This window comes from Petromyzon marinus, chromosome 55 (genome assembly GCF_048934315.1).
Source record: "Petromyzon marinus isolate PM22_M1 ecotype Great Lakes invasive population chromosome 55, UKy_Petmar_22M1.pri1.0, whole genome shotgun sequence".
NCBI lineage: Eukaryota > Metazoa > Chordata > Hyperoartia > Petromyzontiformes > Petromyzontidae > Petromyzon > Petromyzon marinus.
The window spans coordinates 12,781,224-12,801,152 of record NC_133721.1 but is presented as its reverse complement, the minus strand read 5'-3'; the positions used below and the strand labels follow the sequence as shown (position 1 = coordinate 12,801,152).

The 19,929-nt window shown below is 51.2% G+C and overlaps 1 protein-coding gene across 4 annotated transcripts; it reads right to left on the bottom strand.

Moving 5' to 3' along the window:
• Positions 1-64: 64 nt before the first annotated feature.
• LOC116954574 (lysosome-associated membrane glycoprotein 1-like) lies at positions 65-19,859 on the bottom strand. 4 transcript variants are annotated; one of them, XM_032975215.2, is made up of 9 exons: positions 19,726-19,859; positions 12,983-13,086; positions 11,401-11,617; positions 10,934-11,092; positions 8,214-8,458; positions 7,381-7,503; positions 6,423-6,492; positions 5,373-5,546; positions 65-1,600 (listed from the first exon to the last, which is right to left on the bottom strand). In XM_032975215.2, the coding sequence occupies exons 2-9, from the start codon at positions 12,983-12,985 to the stop codon at positions 1,458-1,460; spliced, it is 1,134 nt and encodes a 377-aa protein (XP_032831106.1). In that variant the 5' UTR covers positions 12,986-13,086; positions 19,726-19,859; the 3' UTR covers positions 65-1,457. The 4 variants fall into 4 exon arrangements, with proteins under 4 accessions (XP_032831106.1, XP_032831104.1, XP_032831107.1 ...); XM_032975213.2 differs by lacking the exon at positions 19,726-19,859 and adding an exon at positions 17,518-17,799; XM_032975216.2 differs by lacking the exon at positions 19,726-19,859 and adding an exon at positions 15,955-15,973.
• Between the last annotated feature and the right edge of the window lie 70 nt (positions 19,860-19,929).

The following is a 19,929-nucleotide window of genomic DNA, read 5'->3' as shown; positions in this document are numbered from 1 at the left end:
GAATTGAACATTTAAAAAAATAATTATTGGAGTCGATAGAATCGGGCTCACAAAAAGGCACCACCAAATTCGCAATGTCCTTTATTTACACACACGCGATTCATGAGCTCATTCAAATGGAAGTGACGATTGCGAGAGCGAGGCAAACCTCCTGGTGTTGTATATATTATATAAATACCGGTTGTGTACATGGAATTGGAAACAATTAAATCTCGCAAAGCGTCATTTACACGAAGGCAAATCGCTGCTCCCAACCTGGGGGTCGACGCGCTGTGCTTTTCCACGTAAAACAGGGCAGTCACCACCAACCACCACCATTTATGCCCAAGCTCCCTTTCAATAAAATACATATGGGGGGGCAAATCACCACCTTTCGCTAATAGCACTGAATGCAAACGGTATAATGACGGCTGGAGTGCAAGCAGGTGATTATTATACAGCAATGGGGCTCATTATAGCAGCCTTCGTCGGGTGGTGCATTTGCACCGCCGCTATTTATTGCGGAACAAACGGCTTACTTTTAGCTCACGTTAAATAATTCACCCAATTAACTGGTTCTGAAAGCGCTTCACCGCGAGCCGCAATGTTAATGCAGCCAGCGGGTCATAATTTCCGTGGCTTGGCGAGAGCAAAGCCAGCGCTCCGAGAAAACCCATTCACTTCGCACGACGGGGAACAAAACCGGCGCTGAAAATAACGAAGCGCTGTGCGCGCAGAGAGCGAGATAGCACGAGAGAAATGTGCACATTTACGGCTACCCCCACCTGCATCGCAGCGGGGTAAATAACCACGCTTTGGTGGCACCGCGTTTCACGCGAGCGACGGAACGTTTTTGCGTTTTTTTTGGAACAAAGTCAAACAAGAAGATGACCTCTGACAAAATGTTTAAGTGAAGACTGAAATGAGGGGGGGGGGGCAGTCCAATCCCCGCCCCCTCCCCTGGTCATAGCCCAGCCAGTGGGTCCCAGTGCAGTTGCACCGCCTGCACCTCTCAATAGCTATGCCAGTGCCGTGAAGCAGAAACGTCGACAAGGCAGCGCACGCACGGAGGCATCGTGCCCATCAACCTGACGACGGCTCCTTTTCGGACTTTACAGAAGCGTGCAAAATAATCCTCCTCCGGGCCTTTGTGGGTCGCACCGCGTGTGGCTTGGCACGATGGCCGAAATTATGTTCCACCGGACTGAGACAGCTTCCTCGGAATTTTTAAAATAATTTAAGCGCCCACCGCGCAGGAGGGGCGGGGGAGCGAAACGTCAGATATGCGGAACACCGCACGGTGCAACCCGAAACACGTGCAGAGATTATACAGCACAACCACGTAAACACACCGTAGGGTCAGTCATCGAGTTGGTAACGACTCCCTTGCTAGGACTGTGCGGCAGCAAAAATCGGCAGGGACCCAAAAAACAACTACCAGAACACGTCTTTGTCCCCGCCGAAATCGCCGAGCAGCCTCAGATCTCATCGTAGGTGGTGCGGCTCTTCTTCCGGCCGATGCCGTACGCGAGCACGGAGATGAAGACGAGGACTATCAGCCCGGCGCCAACCACGAGGGGCAGCACGAAGCCCAGCAGAGAGTCCTGGGGGCAGCTCACGGCTTGGGGTGGGCAGCACGGGTCGGGGGATGGAGGGGATGGCAAGGTGTTTGTGCGAGTGTAGGTCGTGTTTTTGTGGGTCCATGTGTGGCGCATCGTGGTTGCGAGCGACCAGGGTTGGCACGCGTGCGTGGGTCGGTGCCACGTGGTTTTGATTGCGAGTGGAAATGCGTCGGCGGGTTGGGAGCAGATGGGAGCAAGATGGGAAACGAAAGGCAAAGCAAAAGGAGAAAGATGTAAAGGCAAAAAAATGTTTACACCGAAAGAGAAATTGGCGAGAGTTAATAAAAGGAACGTGGCTCAACACCAAAAACGAAAGGCATGGCAAAGTCCAGAGCAAGGATCAGTTCCTGAAAAGGTGTTAGTACACACATATCACAGAAGGTAAAAGGCAAAGTTCAGTTCGTGTAAGGTGGTGGCGAGAGAGGTGTTCCGCTGAAAAGTAAACGACAGGACCAAGGAGATTTTGCCACAGTAAAAACGTGAGATTGTAACCAGAGCATCGTTTCTCCCATCATCCCCTTGCACGCCACATGACATATGTACACCACTGCGATATAATCCAAGAGCCAGAGCAAAAAATATATAATTTGTACAACGCACGTAGGTGGAACTTGAGGTCGTAGAGATGTATTTTATATGGCCAAGGGTGAATTTAATTTATAACCTCACCTATATTTCAAGTGGTTCACATAATTCACTGCTTTTGGGCATAGCGGTGAAATTTGAACTGGCGGAAAGTGATGCCACCTACAGGTGGTACCGACAAGTGAGATATGTGGGTATGGTCTGTTGGGCTAACAATTATTTGAAGCAATCTAAAGAAAGTAAAAATTGTGCCCATCTTGTTTTAGACTGCACAGCCATCGAGCATCGTTGTAACTGGTGATGTCCACGTGACATGCAAAGCATGGTGGGAGGACCAAATGGTAAAAAGTCACAAAGAGGACATCTAGACTTTATGGTGTCATATTATTATTGCAACTACCTAGGGCAGAGGATCAGGCCTGGAAGAAAAGGAAAATCATGATACATGAAGCACTTTCGATAAAACGTAATGTTTTTCATTATTTTATTTTTCTCATAATTGTCGTCACACGTCACCAAGAGCAGGGAGTACAGCCACGGGAGGACCTCATGGTGGTGTAGGGGAAGGCCGGAGGGGAAGGCCGGAGGGGCAGGAGGCACCCCCCCCCCCCCCCACCTTAAAAACAACCCCCAGAGCAAAACAGGGCCGTCCAGTGGCCGGCCACATAAACAGTCAAAGTATAATATTTGCGTTCCCAGGAATGGATGTAAAGATTGGATGAGGGGGGGGGGACACGCGAGGGGCCGCCAGTCCTGGTAGCGGTGTTATCAACTTGGGTTAAGCCATCACACCATGGGTTGGGGAGGATCGTTAACGGACGAGAAATGGAAGAGTTTAGTCGCCCTGTGGCTCGGCCTGAACGGAAGGAGGGAAGAGTCAGGCGCTGTGCGCCCACCCTCATTCCTTTAGAACTGCTTGTTGTAATTAGCTCGTTCATCCTTCCCCCGCACTTCTGATTAGCATGGTTGACCACGTGCGGTGCTAAATAAGTTCAACATATAGTACATACAAATGGTGTTGAGATGAGATGCAATTCAGGACACGACATCAATCGCGTCGTTATAGTCATTACCGAGCAACGTTGAAAACCTCAGTTGCCAAGCGGTTGGGAAGCAATGCTTACATGAATTTGCCAACAATGATCAGAGATGTCTTTTGAGGTCTGCAATGTGGTTCGGTTTCAAATGACAGGTTTCCCTTGATTTATGTGGTCGAGGAGTTCCAAAAAAAAGGAGGGGGGGGAGCACACAAAGCGTCACCGCAGGAGGAGACGGCTGCCTGCCGAGTACCTCACGTGGTACAGCACGCAGTACACCATTGTCCCATGTCCAACCGCAACCGTGCAAAGTCAAACCATATAGTATTGCAAATATTTGGTAGAAATAGGTTCGCCACATATACGTGAGATCACACAAACCGAACCCGCATAACGAGGGAACCCCCTACCCCAGGGGACCTTGAGGCACTTGGTTCAAATGAGATTTGTCATTGGCGCTGAAAAAGGGGCGGCCGTTTTAATTCACCGCTGGCAAAGCGGTAACAGTGCTGGGCACGCTAGATTGGAGGGCAAGGAAGACGTGAAGTTTTAATTGCAAGCCATCAGCCGCAGTCCCGTTGGCTTGACTGTCACAAGAACAACATTCACAAACCGAAGCAGTACAGAAGGGCTTGCACGCATCATAAATAACAACCTCTGCTGCTCATGTCAGGTATAAGAAAAACAAATTCAGAACCTCTAAAGGATTTCCAAGAGTCTTTGGAGGAGGGTCCCATATAAATGTTGTCAAGGCTGCGTGGAATTGAAGAACGGAAAATGTTTGGCAATGTCTAGCGGAATTTTTTTTGTCAAATGTACACAGGTATTCAATTCTTCACAATCCATTAGGTCAGATCAGATATCGTGCTCGTCAGTATCAGGAGGTGGCATCACTATAGCGGTTCCAATCTCTTAAATGTGGCCAACAATAGTGAAAAACTTGCCAACCGTTTGAAATGAATGGGGTCATCAGATATGGCACTCGTGTGTTGGTCGTGTAAAGACATTGTTACGACTGAAGTTACGCTATTTTTACTTGGGTGGTACCAATATCTGCTCTGACCCCGTGGGCTATCAAGGGTGGACGATACCGATCTTTGAGCGGAGGTAGCCGCGAATCAAAGTCTCGCGTAGGCCGACTGCCGCTTGTGTTGGCCATAGAGGTACGCGGTGAGCACAACGAGGGCCAGGCAGGCGAGCGCAGCTCCCATCACGATGGGAATGATCCACTGCTTGGCATCCTGGGGGCACTCCACGGCTGTACGCACGCATGCACACGCGCGCACACACATGCGCGCACGCGCGTGCGTGCATGGCCCCCCACACAGACGCACCGTCAACCGCAAGACAAAGAGGCAGTCACAAAGTGATGCTTTCCTGCTCCATCGGATGAGCCTTGGGGGGAGGGTATTGCCGCTCATCGCGTATTTACAGCCCTGTGGAGCCAGCGGTGGAAATTCCACGTTGTTATCGCGGGGGCAAGTTGACCCATTAGGACAACTGCTGACTTCTCCCCACAGTGGTTCTCAGAGCCAAAATCGGAATATTTATACTGGAAGAATCTTACAACAAATACAAAAACACGATATGAGTGCAAAGTATAGGAAAGGTAAACAAATAACTTTAAAAAACATATACAAATAAAGCTAAAATATTTTACTTTACCAGGTAAAGCCCACCGAGTGACCTTATTAGCTTCTCTTTGAGAAAGCGACCTGGTCACAAATGATATACCTCAACGAAGTGGCTTATCAGCCGTTACACCACTAGAGGGCGCTACTGCATCGCCGCATTCTCATGCGCCCCGACTCGCAAAAGCAAGCGGCCAGCCAGTGGCGCAGTGCGGTCGGCATTGGCCCGGTGCAAGGAATGAAAAACTTCCTGCAGGGCCAGCGAGTGCAGTTTTGTGCATGGAAGGTGCAGGGCAGACGCTCACCCGTGGCATGATGATCAGTTATGGGCATGGGCTGCAGGGAGAGGTGCAGGAGGGAGAGGCAAGTTCAGGGGAAACAGGAGTTGGGGGGGGGGGCGGGCAGAGACACAGGTAGGCACGCAGCAGAGACGAGACACAGGGAGGCAAGGGGAGAGGAACAACAGGGACGAGACGCAGGTGATGAATGGAGGGGTGGAGACGTGAGTGGAGGCTCACCCATGTCGTAGCGTCCCTTCGTCACGTGGAAGGGCTGCAGGTGCAGGTGGGAGACGAGCAGCTCCAGCGCGGGCGTCACCACCACCGTCTGCTGGCTCGCACAGCTGTAGGAGCGGCCGAGCGGCGCCGCGAACATCGCCAGACTCCCGTTGCGCCCCGCCAGCTCCAGCCACGCTGCCACGTGCGCAGAAACACCGCCCGTGACGCTCACTCCCATCGCTGGACGACGATCTCCACGGTGCCACGACCCAGCGCTCGCCCCTTACACGCGCGCTGGCTTCAGAGCTCGAGCCCTGCGGCGAGTATCCAAGTCTCGGGCCCGTTGCTCGCCTATTTTGCCTGCCATTCCAGCACCAGTCTCGTCTATCAGAATCTTTATTTATCCTGGGAGAAATCCGATGAGTGATGAAGCTCTTTTTGCACAGATGTCACCCAGTAGGTGTGGGTCTATTGGCCCATCGTACCTTGTACTCACAATGCATCCTGCCCAAGCCCATTTCACATGAAGCAAAGTCTACAGTGTGTATGTGTGTTTGTTCCACGATCAGTGTGTTCCTTGTTCTCAGTGAACACAAAGCATACACCCTCTGCATGCATGATTCCCATATTATTCCATGTCGTTGTAATGTCCATACACAATGTCTGTGCATGCACGCACTTGGCACAAGTGCAGACTCGAACAGACTGTTGGGGGGCGGGGGGGGGCAAACCCCGATAGTAAGCACCAAAAACACCTGGGGCAAAATCCCGAATAAAATCTTCGAGACACGCGGGGGGGGGGGGAGAGGAGACATTTCACCCCGGCCCAACCAGAATGTTTTGTGGCCACTAGGCCGGCTTGCAGTAGGGATTCCTACAATAATTCAGCAAACAGGTTCATTTTTTTTCAGTAGAACACCGCGGAACAGCGTCCAAAACCACTTCCGTAAAAAAAAAAATCACACAATTAGGCAGGCAATGCCATCTTCCCCCACACTGGAGGTGGGGCAACCGGGCATCTCCAGTGTGAGCAATGGCGCCCCGACCCACCGAGGGGTGCCGTGTACTCACGTGCGTCCGGGAACGCGTCAAGCAGCGTCACGTTCACCGACGTGAGGTAGAACTTGTCCGTGGATTTGTTCTGCGAGCACGCACGACGCAAACAAGGACGGAGCCAGAGTTTGACGAAAGCGTCCGTACACCGCGCGTCGCAACGCCCCTCGGTTAAACGTACGTTGGGGGGGAGGAGCACCACCATCGGACGTGCAAATTTAAAAGCGATTCAAATCCAAATGCCGAAACTATTAAATCTACTTAATTGCCCGGAAAAAAACCCACCTGCATGGATTACACAAGGCTTTAACATCGCGGGTTTGCCAGAGTACAGTATTTTAAGAAGCGATCGTAACGTTACGCTCCAAGGCAAACAAGACGCCACGGGATACGCAATATCACACGCATGGTGGTGTGCGATGATGCATACCTGTCAACCCCTTATCAGTGCCTACATTATTACAGACCAATTCAGACCTTAAAACTGTAACCCCGTGCCCTGATAAAACTCAACGTTCACCTACAAAGCCCCATCACAAAGAAGAAACAAACAAATAGACACAAAACATTTTTTTGCCCGTATTGAAACGGCTGTACGCCACATGGACCTAAAAACTAAATTTCCTTGTACAAGAATACAGGGTAAAGCGTGGGTTTGACAGGTATAGATGACGTCATCTCCTTTGCTTTATTTGGACCACCAAATTTAGGGCAACGCCATGATTGGTGTGACCAGTTTTTATAGGGCAAGTCCCGATCTAATTTTTTTTTTTTTACCAAAAAGGTGTTGTGGATGCCGAAACATCTTCACAGAAGTTGCATTGGCCCTATGTTACAGCCAAAGCAGAAATGGTCACCCAATAGCGAAATCCAGAAACTCACCACCACTCATCACAGATTCCCCAGGACCACCCCAGGACCACCCCACCCAACCACCCCTCCCTACTGACCATCACCCTTCTCCACCCAAGCTCACCGCGCTGAAGCCGAGGAACACGGCGCCCTGGCTGAAGGAGAGCGAGAGGCTGGCCGTGGCGTCGCCGCATGAACCCGTGGCACGCGTCGCGTTGGGGTTCACGTGGAGAACGCCGCGCCGCGTCTGAGCGCATGGGCGGGTGGAGGGGGGGGGCCCCAATCGCTTTATCAACATTGTCAGCAACCTCAACATGGTCCTCGCAGTCTTTACCAAAGACTGTCGCGTCGCAGTCAACATTCGCACCATCAGTGGTCACAACAAACCCAGGTTCGCGTCTCGCGCGCGAACGCAAACAAATGCGAGGAGTTTTGGCGAATCGCGTTATTCCTCGTACTCCACATATACGACCCATTTGTCAATCTGCTGCTGAATAAGGGCCTTCCCGGAGTCGAGCGGATGCGTGCGAGGTCATTTGGTCATCACCATTGTTGACGTAACAATTTCATTGACTGGCTTGATTGAGACTATCAATTCACCACGCTTGAGAACCCAGTTTGAGCACAATTATTTCTGGGTCTTTGTGCCCATGGGTCCTGCTGCGAGTTTATAGGTCTTGACCAAGCCGAGACCAGCAACTTCACAATTCCGGGTGTCTTCCGTAACGCAGTTGTTTCTGCGCCCATTTCTATTTGCTTCGTTGTTGTGCCCATTTTTAGGATTACGGTTTGCAAAAGTAGAACCACTGTTGGCCTCATGAGCTCCCAAATGGTTAAAAGAAAACTACACCGAGTAATCTGTTTGGAAAGTTGAATCCCAGACTATGAGGAGGTGCTGGCTCTGCGCTACGACCTCCCAACCCACCAGTGCACTGTGTGTCACCAGCAGCGCCGCACCTCATTGCGCACCGTGCTGTACACCAGCACCACCTCCAGCGCCATCTGCGCCAGCAGGCAGCTGTGGTTGCCCACGCTGATGTTGTAGGAGCCGACGGGGACGGCCGGCGGAGGGCCCGTGGGGCTTGGGCTCGGGTTCGCGGGGCCGGGACTTGGGGTTGCAGGGCTTGGGGTCGCAGGGCTCGGGGTCGCAGTGGTAGAAGTCGAGGGGGTCGTGAGCGGAAAGTCCCCCTTACAGTGAGTCGCTGGGAGGGCAGACGAACCGATGACGCGCTTATTTGGGTTCTCGTTATTTGTAAGATTTTTTTTGGGTTGAGAATCCAGTTTCAGGCACCATTCGGCTGACACCTGGAGTCAAACCCTGGATCCTAGCAATATCGGCTTGGTACTCGGACCTCAAAGCCTCGATAGCTTGACCCCCCCACCTAACCCTTGACAAGAAAAACCCCCTTAAAAAGAACATTAAATTTGAGAGACGCAGAATGAGTAATTTGTCAGTCACATATGAACTAATTCTGTCCGGAACCAGGGACCCATCGCACAAATAAGCCGTTTGTGAACTACCCAACCCGAATTAAATTATTAAATGAAGGACTGCAGTGTTATCCGCTCCCTGGTTTCGCCAACCGTACCGACCAATGGGAAAGCTTGACCAAATAACCCACACGGCAAGTGGGGTAGGCCCCTGAACTGTCAAAATGGCTGCACGGCTACCAGGAGCCAAACTCCACTTACAACCCCCGCCACCCCAGGCAATCGCTCCCAAAAATCATTCATTCATCCACCCACCCAGCATGTGCCACCACAACGCACCTTCTTCTTCACGCGTCTTTTTCAAAAAGACTCTCGGGCACAGATGCTTTCGTTCACAGCCGCCGCCCAGCGCGCCGAGGCACGTGAAAGCGCCAATTATAGCCGATCCCAGCGGCTGCTGCTGCCGCTGCTATTTGTACTCTGAGCCTTTTGGATGCTGACTCGCGGGTTTGTGCCCTTCAAAGGCTGCGGTAATTTGTAAAAAAAAGGCAGCCCCCACAAGCACTAGAAACAGCCGCCGCAATTGTTCGCTGGCCGGGTCGCATCTCCCGCAACGCGTTGGTTTGCGCTCAATTTCACGCCGCCGGTTTTTGTTAGGATAGGGGGAGGAAAAGGGAAAAAAATGTGGAAAAGTAGAAAACGAGACGACTACCAGCAGATGCAGGATAAGAAACGTGGTTTTTGGGGACCCACCATCTCAAAAGATAGCAATCGTCTAAAGATTGAATAAACCCATAACGCCATACCCCCACGTCCAAACTCCAGCAAGGCCTGGGCCCAAGCCATCTCGGATGGGGTTGAGGGTGGTCGAGCTGTCGTGTGGGCCACAATTCACCACTCAGGAGTGAGCTTGGATGGGCCAAGGGAACATTCGGGGTAAAGATTCCCCCATCGCCCGTGTACTGGCCCTGCCCCAAACCCATACCTTCACCCTCACCCACTAAATAAACCCTGGCACCAGAACCTCCAACCCATTATTCCTCAAAGCAGGGGACCACTAATGTGCCGCATGTGCCTCACAGAGCGCCAAAAAGAGACATGATGCCGCACGGATTTTGGGAGGCTTTGGAGGCAGCCACGTTCCTGTGCAAGAGCCGCCAGCCCCGCCCACTTTCCCACAGCCACGCCCACTCAACCGCTAGCCCCGCCCACCACCCAGGTAGCCACCACTTCAGAGTGGGGACACCAGAATTGTACACAGGCCTGTTGTGAATCCACTGCTTGACGAGGGCCCTCGCCTCGGAAGGGAGAGAACATTGCTGGTGGGCATTCCACATTGTGGAGCCATCACACAGCGCTGCCCAGCGTGGCGACCGAGCCGTCGGGCGTTAGTGGTGGGGTAAAACATGTAGATCTGGCCGTGGGCCCAGCAATGCCCTATTCTTATCAAGGGTCTCGTGGGATTTTAAGTCCGGACGAATTGAGACTGCGAGCCTGTGGTGACGTAACGATCCGCGGGCACCAACTCGTCACGGGCAAAAAGCAAATACAAGGGGCACTCAAACCTGCGTCTCCACTAAAAAAAGAAAGTGTACCTTAGGCCGATGTATGGAGATGAAAACTGTGCCCCTGCTTATACTTGCGCATGCGCAACAGAACTGGGAAAATGCGGTGGAGTGTGTGGATCTCGGGGAAATTTTTGACAAGGATTAAAAAAGGCAATATAAATTTGGCAGACCAGAGTCAGTAGGAGCTGTTCCGGAACGCGAAGCGCGATCGTGGAAAATAACGTAGCAACGCGCCAACAGAATAACATTTTAAAATTGGTGCACATCACCTAGCACGATGGAATGGAAAACGGACATTTACAGTTACAAGAAAAATTAAGCTAAAAGCTCAAAATTGTGCCCGAGAAATATGAAGTCACGTGCTTGGAGACAGCGCGCGAGAGAGAAAGAGAGCACCAAATGGATTAGAGAGTTTAAGGACACCACACTGAATGTTAAGAACATGAACGAAAAAAACAAATTAAGTGACATCGATGTTGAAGGTAACAAAAAGTGGACTTTTTTGCAGGACATCACCGCTTACTGGAAGCAATGACGTCCGGTGGGAGAGACCAACAATGGAAAGGCAGCCAAATGGGGGGCAGGGGAGAAACCACCGTAGCGGGGGGGGGGGGGGGGGGGCAGCAACCACCACCACCTCGCGAAGGCACAGCGCTACGGAGGCGGTCCCTCGCTCACCCACGTTGCTAATTTCATCGTCGACCACGTAGGGCTGTATGCGCAGGTTCCACAGCATGACGGAGGCATGCTTGGAGGTGGCCGACTGCTTGGCCCAGCAAGTGAACGCCGTGTTGAGCGGAGCCGCGATGTCGCTCTCGAACAAGACCACCTTGATATCTGCGAGAGCAACACATGGCACGGGGGGGGGGGGGGATTTGCTCAGGCGCATGGGAGCTGGGCAGCATTTCACGTGCGAAATGTTACGTACGTACGTGTATGCATGCACAAACGTTAAACTTATTTCGCACCGTACGCAGCCAATCGTGATAATCAGAGGTGCGGGACACTCTTCTGGGGGAAGAGTGTAGCGTCGTTCCTCGTTTTTGAAATCTCCATAGGACGCTCTTCCAGAGACCGGATAAGTAGAAAGCCGAGATTGGCGCTCATCCTGCTCGTCGTTTCCGATGGCAGCGCATCGAAATCACCTTTGTCCCTGGCGCTGGGGAAGATTTCTGGGTCGCCGAGGTTGTACATGAAGTGCCACGCGTCGCCGCGGAAGGAAATGCTGTTGTGGTTCATGACGACGGAGAGCGTGTGCCGCCACTTGCTGAAGCTCAGCATCAGGTCCACGTCGCGGCCACCACCGCCGCACTCGGTGCCCACCGTGGACGCGTTCAGCGGGAGGTCGAAGGTCGCCATTCCCTGGGCACAGGTTGACACCGCCGGAGGTCGGGTGGGGGGGGCGTTGAGGCACACTTCGTCATCCATAAGAGGTTTTTTTTGGGTGAGATCGCGCAAGCATGTGTCGTTAAACACGGCACCACCCGACACGGCCAATTAGTAAGGTTCGTCACGCAAAACAAAACGCGCCAATTATTTTCTAGTTCAGCACACCGGTGTGTTGGAGAGTATACCCACAACATTCATTCATCATAACTCTGACCCATCCACTGCTGGATGAAGGCCTCCCTGCGAGCCATCGCCACCTCTCGTGGCTGTGCGATTTGACAATTCTAGCACCGGCACACAAGCAGATTTACAAATCCCTCTGCTGCGCGAATGTCTTCGCATGCTGCATTGGCCGTCGGTATTGTTTAAACTATACTTTACCAGGCTGGTCAGTGCGGGTTGGTGAAGGTAGGTGGGCAGCATAGATGTGGTAAAATAATGCAGTACTGTGAATTTTGCTGCACTGCCCAGAATGTAGCCACTGAGCTATAGAGCTCTTTTTCAGAAGCGACTTGGCCACAAATGATAGCTCGAGGAAGTGGCTTATCATATGGAAATTTATAAACAGCCAAATACCCTAAACGCATGTTGATTCTAAAGGAGGGAAAACCCAGAGGGCCCGGAGAAAAATCCATGCGACCACGGGGAGAGAGAGAACATGCAAGCTCCAAATACATAGCAGGCGTCATATTCGGGATTGAACCCACGACCTCCTGTATACCAGGCGAGGTAGTTAACATCTCACCATCATGGCACCTTGAAGATTTCAAATGAAGCGCCCTGAAAATATATGTAGTGAACAGCCCTTTATCGACACGCTGCTGGATGAGAGAGCATTTCAGTCAAAGGAATTGTTTGATCATACTCCACCATGTTGGTCAGTGTGGGCTGGCAAAGAGCGGGGGTGTGCGAGGCCCAAGACCGGTTCAAATAATTTGCTCGTCACCGATGTTAGCCGTGGAAGGAAATCGACTTTTGGGCTACCAGGTTCAGCGCAGCGCGTAATATCGCTGCGATATTCCTCGTCGATCCACACGCCGTTCTCTACTCCCAGCACGTGGGACAAAAAAGCGAATTTCGTTTCATGGTAGGCGCTTCCTCAGCAAGCAGAGAGACACGTCCGATGTTGTGCAAACAACGCGTGGCATCGCCAAATGATGCAACGAAGTCAATTCTCGCGCATTTGCTAAAGGTGGCTCCCGAGAAATAAAATCGCAATGCAGCCAAGGGGGTGAGGGGGGGGGATGTGTCGCTGCGTCAGGGCGTTCTGTGTTCTGTTGCGGATCGATATGGGGCACACGTAGAGAGAGAGGGCAAGCGAGGAGGCGTCCAGTTTACCATCGAGCCGTCCTCGAGCTCGTACTGGACCTGGAATGTCGCTGACACGTTGGCAATGATGCAGATGCTTCCATCCTCGGGGTCTCGGACGATGAAGGATCGCGCTGCAAGGGCACACACCAGAAACAAATAGCGCACGCACAACCGCAAAACAAGAACAGCGAGCGTCAGCAAGGAGTTGCCGACACTCGGCACATGCGTTCCCCACCACCACAATCAATCCTCCTCCAAAGCTCCCCCGCACACTTTCACCTCCCTACCCCCCTCCCCCAACTCCCTTCTAGTACACCGCACGACGACTGCAGGGTTGGGTGTTGTTCGTTGCATGGGTGTAGTTATTGGACTGTACAGCCAGAAGACTTAGAGGACTACAGAGCTTGGAGGAGGGGCGGGGGGGGGGGAAATTTGGTGCCGGCTCACTGCCTGGCTGCTACTGCTGCCGCCTTCCCACTTGTCTCAAACGTGAATTTAAAACAAACTTAAACTGGGGTTGACTGTACGTGCCTCCTCTCTCGAAGCGTGAACGACTCGATCGAGCGAGCGAGCGAGCGAGCGACTACTGTGTGGCGTTGGCGGCGCATTGCAAGTTGACGTTATTTATTGTGAAGGGAAGCCCTGTGCAGAGTCCAAAAGCCGGAGTTGCATACAGTGGTGAACAGGAGTTGTGGTAGTTAAGTCTAGATTTGTTCATCTATAATAATAATTAATAATTTCAACTTGGAAACGTGCCGCACAGTATTCCACTCGCTCTCTTAGAGACATAACTGGATTTACACACCTGAAGACGACCGTTTGTGTTATGGTCGAAACGTCGTGAGAATTTTTATTGTTTTATATATATTATTATTTTGTTGTTTCCCTTCAACGTGACTTTACCGAAAGAACTAAGCATATGGATTTACAAGGTTTCCTCATCGAAACGTCATCAATCAAGTCCACACCCCTCATCAAAAACCCACGATTATCATCCAAGACCGCGAGTGGTGGCGACCCCTGCCCATTGTAGAGCCCCTCTCCCTCACCGGCGGCGCCCTGAGACCAACAGCGGCCGCGCGTCCCCACTATGGGAGAGTGCGGAGAGGGGACGGGCGTTACATTTGGCACCTCGGCTGGTACGCGCGGAGATGTCACGATGAGCTTCTGCCACCAACACCGCACATTTGGCGATGCCACCTCAAATACCCGGGGGTGGGTGGACGGGGAAGGGGCAATCCAGAAGCCAAAGCACACTCCGGTAAACGCTCTCGTAGGCTTCCCATGAGAAAAGACACCAACGTGGAGGAGATGTTACATCAAAAGGTACAGTAGTAGCCTTGTAGAAGGAATTACGTTTATTATTAACCTTCGGCAAAAGTGGCATAGTGGCTCATAAATCAGAAGGTTGAGAGTTGAAATTCCAGGAAGTTAAACTCGGGCCCATCATCTCCTGGTGGTTGATAGGGAAGTTGGTAGCGATTTTATCGAAAATAGACCCACCCACCATATAGAAGTGTGCATTTTCCACCACTGGTCTCCGAGCAATTGGGTGGCTAAGTGGGCAGACGGCCGAGACGGCACTGCCGAGATTTCTGGGTTAAAAAATCCAAGCTTCAGCCGCCTAAGATTAAACCGGTTTATAAACTTTGGCGAGTTGGTCTCAGCTCAGTTACCACTAGACTATTTTCTTCACTTGATTTGGAAAAATTACAGCTCCGAGCGAGGTTTAACCTGGCATGCACCGAACATTAACCTTGGTGGCAGAGAGGATGGGAAAGGGATACCCGCCCTCCTGTGTAAGGACCGGAGATCAAGTCAAGATAAGTCAGAGGTAGTTCTATGATATCCGCTTCTGTGGGTAGGTCTCCAACACGGAGGGTTTCACATATGGGGGGGGTGGGGAGGAAGGGAATTTTTAAATAAAAAAATAAATTTAAAGGACGCTAAGGGCATCGGTCTAGGGTTAACTTAACCTGGCCGTCACCACCTACTGGCAAAATCCCCAACGGAGCACAGAACAGAGAACAGCGGGACTCGGAAGATGATGTGTGAGAGAACCGAATGGATTCTTCGTCTCACTAAAATCGGATACAACTGTGGGGAAACATTTGATAATGATAATAATAATAAACAGGAAACGATCACCTTTGTAAAAACCACTGACCAGCAACTTTAACCTTGCCAAGTGCTCATGTGAAGCACCTGCCCAGCAATACTGCATCCTGCAGATTTGAAGGACGGATAAAAATACAACCTGGCCCAGGAATCAATAATAATGTCCTTGATTTAGCCATATCAGCTTCAGTCTCAAAATACTTTTTTTTGTCTTCCTCTTCCATGAGGGTCCTGCTGCATTGGGATCGTTTGGCCAATTCCATGATTGAGAGTTTGTGGCTTCTTGTGTTTAAACAACCTGGATTCAGACTTGTGTTTGACCGGCAATGTCGGTTTAAAACGCAACCTCCAAACCGGCTTCGCCCTTCTGGAGCACATCAGCAGAGCCAGGAGTTCCTATCTTATCTAGATTCATAAAGCACCTTATTCAAAGGCGCTTTTCTAATAATTATAAAATTGGACATAAGATGATAGTGGTTGAGATAGTGGGATTATTAAAAAAAAAGTGGTATAGTTACGGTAACAGGAAAACAGGCGGGGATTGTTAAGGAGGGTTGGGGTAGTGACAGGGGTTTTGAGGGATTGAGTGCAGGGAGGCTCTCATCCAGCAGTGGATTGTCAAAGGCAGTACATGTTCACCATATACTATTAATAGCTCTCGCAATGAGACTGGAAAAATTGTCTTCTGCTGCCGGTGCATTACCCAAGTGTACAAAACCACACGTCAGCATCAGCTGCCAACCAGAAAAATTCAATTAAAGTTAATTTCCATAAACACTCTGGCATGGGCGCTCACACACAACCGCCTGTAACACGGCTGTAAATAGATGAAGTGACAACACGGATTTAGACCCCAGGGAAGGCCCTCCTGGTCGACTCACCGTCTCACCTTCCCCGCACCCCGGTGTTTCAGTTCCTCGAGCCTGTGGGGTACCAGAGCGGATCATGGGACCCTGATGTAGCCGAGAACCTGGGTTTGAGCCAAGGTTTCAGCCGCCCAACTGGGTTCTCAAGTTTAGGGAGCTGGTCTCGACCTGGTCACCAGGGTGGAAGAGGGTCTTGCGAGGGATGCTCCACTCCGCTACTCTTGACACAATCATCTGGCTCGACCACCTCATCAAAACATTTAATGTTGCTCCACATCTACCATAGGAAGCATAACCACCAATGACTAAATTACTCAATTGTTCATTAGACACCAATTAACTTGTATAGAGAATCAGTGTTGTATAGATACCTCCGCGACCCAGCATGGGGAGGCTATCATCCAGCGGGGGATTTATAAAAGAGGGCTGCACGTGTAGCTGAATTAGAGGCAGGAAGTTTCACATCGTTGCACATGTCACTCTGCAATTTTCTTGGCGTCAAGGACATCACCTATCTCCCACTTCCAGATCTTGCTTATAATAATGCTCGTCATAAGATCACCATCACAATCATTCATTGTATCATGATCACAATCGGTATTAAATCGTGATCACAGGGCCAGGCGTGATGGCGATCTACGCCTGCGGTTTAGCGCTATGGATGAAAGGGTTGGTAGATCAAGGAGAGGTGTGCACCGAAAACGGATTTAATCCATCTGTACGGAGCTCTAGACGTTATTCCCTGCCGAGCGCGGTGGATTTTCACCGGGTTACTCCCAGTTTCCTTCCACGCGAAGTAAAAACTGACTTAAAAAAATTGGAAATCGGCCAAACATCCCAATGTAGCAGGATCTTCGTGAGAAGGGGAGCCTTGAGACTCGGTGATTAATTCACACGGTGTTTAAAATAGGGCATCTGTATACTCCCGTGTGTACACACATTGACTACACGCGTGATTAAATCAGCCGGACTAAATTTACATCCCTGAAGTCAATCCATTGCGGCAGGCCTCGTCACGCCGTTCCGATAAGTCAACGGAGGCTGCCTGGCCATACTTCACCCGCGTTAGTCTGCCTGGGTTGAATGGGGGGGGGGGGGGGTGCACGGCTCAATGAGCGGTTCAGGCATCACTCGCCGCGTACGTTAGCCGTGCACAGGAATCGAACTCAGGTGGCTTGGTTCCTAGCACAGTGCGAAATCCACTGCCGTAAATAAGTGGAACTGTGGTTAACGCGCTGCGCTGTAACCCCAGCTTCCTAGGTTCGATTCTTGACCACGGTTCACATCAGTTGACGAGTAACCCGAATCGGTTCTGCAGTTCCCCGCTTACAAGTCCCCCCCCCCCGACTCGCCGTGACGGCGTGGGATGGAGGCCGTCATCCAGCAGTGGAATGATCAAAGACATTATTATACGAGGCCGACATAAAAAATACAACAATTACACGCGCGCAGATTACCCACAGCAGGCCTCAATTACAGCTGCCCGGTAATAATCGGTCAGGGTCCAACACCAGTCCATCATCACAATCAGCATCACCATCATAGTCGTCGTGAACGCGGGAGGAACGATTGCCATACCCAGGTGGAGGAAGCAACACACCAGAGGCAGCGCCCACGGAATCCTCATGACGGAACGTTCTTTTCAAAAGGGCAGCAGCGCAGAGATATCGGCAACAGTGTTCGCGGTACTGTATCGATACAGTCTATAGTTGGGGTTCAGAGCGGCCAAGAATACGCACGCAGCGAGAGAGCCTTTGCGAATGGTGTCACACAGCATCAGCAGCAAGAGGGGGAGGAATTATTCCGGAGCCACTTATAGCAATCATCCCTCCTCCGTCATGTGATCCTTATCATCTCCTGGCTACGGGTCATGTGACTCGTGGTGGAGGGGGGAGGGGAAGGATGCAGTGCCATCTCCATTGTAGATGGTAATACAATAGCATTGTCATCATCATCAGCAGCAGCATCAACATTAATTGCGTGTGGTGCAGTGGTTGGCGGTGCATCTGACCAAAAATTTCCGTCTGGTGCAATTACATCACAGATCGTGAGCGATGGCTGTGAAGTTGGGGAGGCCTAATTCATCCAGCAGTGGATTGACCATGGCCCATTATGATGATGTTGACAAAATAAATAAGCAGTGTATGTACGTGGAACTTCTTTCGCACCGTACGTACGTCTCTCTTTCACGTATACGTCTCTACACGTAAAAACAATTACGCGTAAAAGTGTCTTAAACGATCCCATAAACCGCACGACCTTCTGGGAAGTGCATCATTTCAGCTGCATTGATTCCGGGGAGCCGGACTGCTGATGAGGAGACACTGCGCGCGCCTCGAGGGTCCAGAATCAAGGTTGCGTGTGAGAAAATGACCCCGGGGACGGGAAGCGATTACATTGACAATCGCATTGTTACGAAAACAATATAACAATGGACTGTTGATAATGCTCGGGGTCGTCAATAAATTAACATCTTAACACCTGTTTTATTTCCAGAAAGGGTAACACCTATTCTTATTTTTATTACGGATATAATAATGGGTTTTATACTGGCAAAAAAAATCCCATCACTGAAATACTGAATTCTGCATGCGTCTTTGAATCTTTTTTTTTTACCAATTCATTTGAGTTATTCGCAAACTCCTCCGATGATGATTACGTCCTAAATTCAGTCGTAAATCCGATGTTAATGTTTTGGTGGCGTTTAGTGTCACCTCCGAATGGGCTGGCGGGGAATCTGTTTCACAACGCCCAGGACCCAGACGACCAAGTTGGCCAGAGCGCGGTGCGGGATGAGGCGACCAACAAGACAAATGAGAAGTGGCCAACATTTATGTTGCGTGAGATCAAAAAAGGACGAGAGAGTGAGTCGGCGGAGCGATGAGTGTGACTAGCCACTAGTCACTTACTCCTTGCATCGCGTGTCGACTGATTGCATCTTATGTAATTAGCCCCGATGATTAATTAACACCACGTCGTCATGCAGAATTACGGACAGTGTATGCACTGCGGGGTGTCTGTGGCCAGATCACACACGATGCGCCTTCATCTCGTCAGATGTCGGAAAGCCTAAGCAGGGGGTTCAGCCTGGATCAGCGTCAGGATGTGCTGTTGTTGCTGCCGAGGTAAATGTGTTGGTAGAGAGAGACAAGGGCGGTGCAGCGACTGTTGTACCGTACTTATGTTGCCCCATCCTCGATGCTCCCTGCCTTAGCCACGGACGCGCACTGACCGGCGTGGTGAAGTATGGTCAAATAACCCTCACGACCGCGCAAGGCGTAGCTATGTCCTCGTAACCGGTCATGATCTATCCACTGCTGGATGAGGGCGCCTCCTCCTCCTCTGCTGCTGTTGCGGGCGTCCTCCCTCCTGTAGCTGCCGCTCCGTCTTTAGACTCGCCTCCCCCCCCGTGCGTGTAAAGCTGCATTGGTTTTGTCAACGCTTAGGCTCATCAGCAAGGGATTGCCCAGATGATGGGTGATGATGACAATGTTTAATATTGTAACGGAATATTCGGTGACGCTGCTTGCGTTGGCCGGCCGTGCGCAATTTACACTGACGGCACACAGCACTGAGGAAGGGGCATTGTCCGAAACGTTTACCCTGTAATATATACAATTCCCTTTTAAGGCCACACGGTGGTGTTATTTCGCGAATGTGTTGAGCTGTTCTCCGATGTTTTAGCCGAGTTACGATCCACCGACTGCTCAACATTGCGCGGTAAATCCACTGCTGGATGAGGGCCCCGTGAGGGGATTGGGGGTGCTGTGGTAATTTTAACCATACCTCACCACCGACGGTAGAGAAAAACAACAAGAAGCGTGGATACGACTGAGCTCGCCGTCTCCGCTTGATTTTGTCCCGCCACACTAAGGAGTGGCGGCGACTTTCGCCAGCCGCGAGAGGCCGCTACGCGCACCGCGCGGCGTTTCCCGCCAAAAACTCGATCGCCACCCCCCGACTACCGACTCGCGTCACGTGAGCGCGCCT

Coding starts and splice junctions, on each gene's coding strand:
- LOC116954574 (XM_032975213.2), bottom strand. CDS start 17,566: ATGAGGATTCCGTGGGCGCTGCCTCTGGTGTGTTGCTTCCTCCACCTG. Junction 11,093..11,400: donor CCCCAGCGCCAGGGACAAAG/GTGATTTCGATG, acceptor TTGCTCTCGCAG/ATATCAAGGTGGTCTTGTTC. Junction 5,547..6,422: donor TGACGCGTTCCCGGACGCAC/GTGAGTACACGG, acceptor CGCACGTGGCAG/CGTGGCTGGAGCTGGCGGGG.